At 30.1% G+C, this 4,633-nt stretch overlaps 1 protein-coding gene across 1 annotated transcript; it reads right to left on the reverse strand.

Moving 5' to 3' along the window:
• Positions 1 to 1,574: 1,574 nt before the first annotated feature.
• LOC119682842 (putative uncharacterized protein DDB_G0292292) lies at positions 1,575 to 3,501 on the reverse strand (the record flags this gene model as incomplete). The annotated part of the gene is given in 1 exon segment (XM_038096364.1): positions 1,575 to 3,501. A coding segment is annotated over 1 exon segment (1,536 nt). The 3' UTR covers positions 1,575 to 1,906.
• Positions 3,502 to 4,633: the final 1,132 nt, after the last annotated feature.

Here is a 4,633-nt window from a genome sequence, read left to right on the forward strand (position 1 = left end):
CTATTTCTTGTTCTACTACCTTTAATTTTCTGGGAGCTTGTCGGCGCTTCCTGGTAATAAAAATTGCCCGAGTCTTTTCTGCGTTCAGTTTTATTTTTTACTTAATAACCTGATTAACAACCAGATCTCTATTCTTTCCATTTACACTCCCGTTTTATGTTCTTACACTCCTTCATTTTATTTTCACTTATCACTCTATATTTCTTTACAACAACGTTAATACTCGTATATTTATTTATCCCCTTTAGCCAAAAAAATAATAAAGGGGCTTAAGAACAGTTTAAGTTATCGAAGTGAGATAACCAAGACGCTGCTTCTGCGTACGAATTCATATTATTGGATCCATTTATATGTTGAAGTCACATGCAGTCATGATATAAATACATAATTATTTGTCTATAAGACTATATGCAATTATATTATTTGATCAAATTTTTTTATATCATTTTATATTTCTATTCCGGAATGTACTTTGGCCCTACGAAACAAACAAAACAGATGAGCAGTTTTCCTTTACGCTTCTCTGACTTAAATTTTGAGAATAGTCGTTAAAAAAAACCCCTATATGATCGGCATGTGTATCTATTAATACGCTATTTTTACAATAATTATATGTCCTAAACAAAGAGAGGGCCAAGAGAGGGTCAAGACCAATCAGTTGGTTTGTTGTTATGCGATTATAGCCGAATTATTTGCCAGACCTATTAGATCTGTTCCACGAGCTACTCATAGTAACTTTGAGTAAACACTGTGTATACACAAGCGCGTTCCACCAGCAAATTTTCAAGTATTTTTGTGCAAATTTTACTTCTGTTTTACTCATGTTTTACTATGAGTAGCTCGTGGAACAGACCTAATATCTTCGTAATGCTTGTTTACTCGCAGTTAAGAGTTACCCATATCTGATATCGATGACGTGTTCAAATATTAAAAAGATTTCAGTTTCGTTATAGAACATATTATTTTTAATAAATAAATTATTTTCATATTTCTTATTAAAATTATTTATTTGTATTTAATTATCTCATATACTTTGCGATAAAACATGTCTCAAATCCAATAAAAAACAAATGTTTTAAAAATCCAATAAAATGATAAAGCTGATTTAGATTTAATTATATATACCTTTTTATTTACGGTTTTTATGAATAAATGTATAATAGTTAAAATTAAATTTTAACAGTTTAATATGTAATTACATATTTTATTATATATATATTTATTGTTTTTATAAAATATATATTTAAATTACTATATTTATTTATTAAAATATATTTATTTATGTATTTCCATTTCAAATATATTATTTTAATATTTTTAATAACAAAATTTATGTAAAAAAATAAAATGTTTTAAAATGTATTAATTTTATTAAAATGAAACATTTAGTTTAAAAAAATGTACAAATACCAATGCAATCAACAAAGATTTTAGAAACAACATCTAGATACTGTTTATATTGCACAAGATGCATATATTCTGTATATAGCGTATATTAAATACATATATATGTATGTATACCATAATGTACACGAATAATTTATAATAGTTAAAATAAATTTAATATTTTGGCAACTCTAGACTTAAAGTATGTAATAATTATAATAATTAAATAATATGTAATATATAATAGGATAAAATGGACTATGTTCGTTGTAAACAATTACGCCGAAGTTTTGCTTATATACATTGTGATGTGCGTAACGAAAAATAACTTGAGGTCCTTAGTTTTGCTTAAACTGTCTTGCACTGTTGTCCCTTTCTTGCGCTGTATTCAACATATACACACCATATTGAATAAAAGTTAATAAAATTTTTGCAATTAATAACTTTTAAAAAGTCATTGAATAATAAGATTAAATAAACTAATTACACTACTGCTAGCCACTATACATATCCTTTTCATTTAATTCTCTTCCGTTCTTAAAACAGGTGTTACTTGTACATCCTTTTCATCCGCTTGAATATCAAACTTCAGTTTAGCTAGGTCTTTCAAATCTTCATTTGTTTCTTTAGTCACAACTTCACCATCTTTTACCACCTTCACCGTATCGGGATATTTATTGGGTTCACTTGACAAATCTTTGGAAAAGGATACAACAGTTTTTGGTTCAAAATTAACGCCTAATGCACCGCTTGGATCCGGTGTTGGTATACTGGGTCCATCGACGCCATTAGTGTGTAAAATGGTTACCTCTGGCTCACCGTTTTGCTTATGCTCATCGACTTGTACACTGTGTTTGACTTCTTCAACATGTCCATTTTGATGTGTTTCTTCAACTTGAACTGCAACTTCCTCAATTGGCAAGGAAGTGGCCACGGCTGCTACAGTAGCGCGTATTGCTTCCGCTTCTGTTGTTGCATTTTCGTAAGTTGTTTCTTCTTTCTTCGATTCGTCAATGCACACTGCTGTTTCAATCACTGCAGGTTTACCAGTTTCTTCGTTTTCTACAATCTTGGTTGGTTCATCAATGACTGCTGCAGTTGTGACAGCAACAACTACTGCATCAACTACTGGTTGAGCAGTAGGTTTTTCTTCAGCTTGGATCTCTAATACCCTTTCATGGCTTTCTTCTTTCACTTCACCGGTTTCTTGCTCGAGTTCAATTATTTTATCATCATCTTCACCAGCTACAGCTTTATTAACTTCCTCTATAGCTTTAGCAACCTCTTCCTCATCATTGATATAACCATTTGTTGCGACTGGTACGATTGTTTCTGCTCGTTGATCTACAACCTTCTCTTCTTCCTCTTCTAACAATGTTGATGGGTCAATACGCGCCTTTGGAATTGGTGGTGGTATTTCTAATGCGGGCACTATAGCTGGACTTGACATAGTCTCAACAAAAGATGTGCGATTAGCTGTAGTAGCAGTAGGCGATATCATTACATGTGTAAAGTAACCGCTACGTCTATTTTCGAAATCCAAAATATTCTCTTTAGTCAAACGTTCTTGTATTCTGCGTTGTCTACGTATAAATTCAGGCACAGAGTCATCTTCACCATCTTTAAGAGCGGGTTCTGAAACTTTGGCTCGTCTTAGCACTACTTTGGCAGCCTCATTTTCTTGTGTGCCGTTATTCACTGCTACAGATTCCGTGACTTTTGTCGGCCTAAGCACTACTTTGATGCCCTCATTTTCAGTGGACACTTGTTTCTCTACGGTAACATTGGCAGGCTTGAAGACCCCGTTGAATTTGGTACTCTTCACAATAAAGTCGTTGCTAATGTTGTTGCCATTTGTGTACCCATTTTCGTTGTTATTGTTGTTGTTACTGTCGTTGCTGTCGCCATTTTGTTGCAACTTGTTACTACGCGAAATGGTGAAATTGGGTTTACCATGATTAATTAAGAGCTTCGTCGCCGGTGATGGTGTTTTGTCGCCGTTTACTGAAACGCCGGTACGTAATTGCAATTTTGGTTTGTTAATGGTGTCAGCCATTTTCTTGCTTTCTAGTTTTTTCCAACGATTTTGACAGTTACCGCAATTAAATTCAAACTGCAAATAAAGACAATATTTAAAAGATTTTAGTTAAATATGGTTAATTATAGATTTTATGTCATTATTATTAGTGTTTTCTATGTATAATTTCATATATTTAATTATAATTTATTATCTTAAACATTATAATTTATTTTCTATATTTATTTTCATTAAAAATAAATATTTTGTGTCGCAAAACTGTTTATCAAATGCAATTAGCGATTCTCTCTCATAGTTCCAGCAATTAAAAAACACCTCAAAGTCGCTAAATTAAAATTAAATTAATGAATGTAAATATTTTTTCTCAGTTTTTATTATTGTTATAATTTATTATGATGTCATAAAAGTATCTTGCTTTTTATATCTTTTCGAAACTTATTAGATACATATTAATATACACAATGTTTGATAAAATTAAATATTTCTAATACTGACTGGAATGTGTAAAATGATAAAAATTTACAATATTTTCTTAAGGCGACAATAATGTCTAATATTTTTATCAGAAAGTCGTAGAAAAAATAAAAAATGATAAAAATTAATAAAAGCATTTAAGTATTTAAATAGCACAATTTTTTATATCAAAGGGATTTGGTGAAAGTCTACATATGTATAAGAAATAAAACTGAGTCATGAAGTCGGATTTTGTCGGAATAATATTTAGATCTCTAAATTAAAATTATATAGTTTTTATTTTCTATAATGCAAAGCTTTATTAGAGCCATTAATACTTAATTGATAATAAACGTTGAGATAGAGGAAGAAAGGCATTTCACATAGACTAAAGTCGATTAGAACTTAAATTTTGTAAAGATTAAGTAGAACATTTTTGAAATTTCTTTGTTTTATTTGCTTTCATTCTCATAAAAAATGTTCCATAATTCCATATCGAATCCGTCCATAAAAATTTGAAAGTGATACATATTAATTAAATCATTTATAACAAATGATACTAGTATTTCAGATTCATACCGAAAGCTAGAATATAGCTATGTAGCATATCGCAAGCATCCTCCAAAGAATTCTTCAAAGAAACTTAAAATATATTCTGATAGAAAAGATTTACACTAGGAGTTAGAAGTTAAAGGATTCAATATATATATTAGAAGAAAAAAAATTTCACAAACGGATGGGGTTGTACTAAAATAT

The sequence above is a fragment of the Teleopsis dalmanni genome, chromosome 2, assembly GCF_002237135.1.
Source record: "Teleopsis dalmanni isolate 2A chromosome 2, ASM223713v2, whole genome shotgun sequence".
Classification (NCBI taxonomy): Eukaryota; Metazoa; Arthropoda; class Insecta; order Diptera; family Diopsidae; genus Teleopsis; species Teleopsis dalmanni.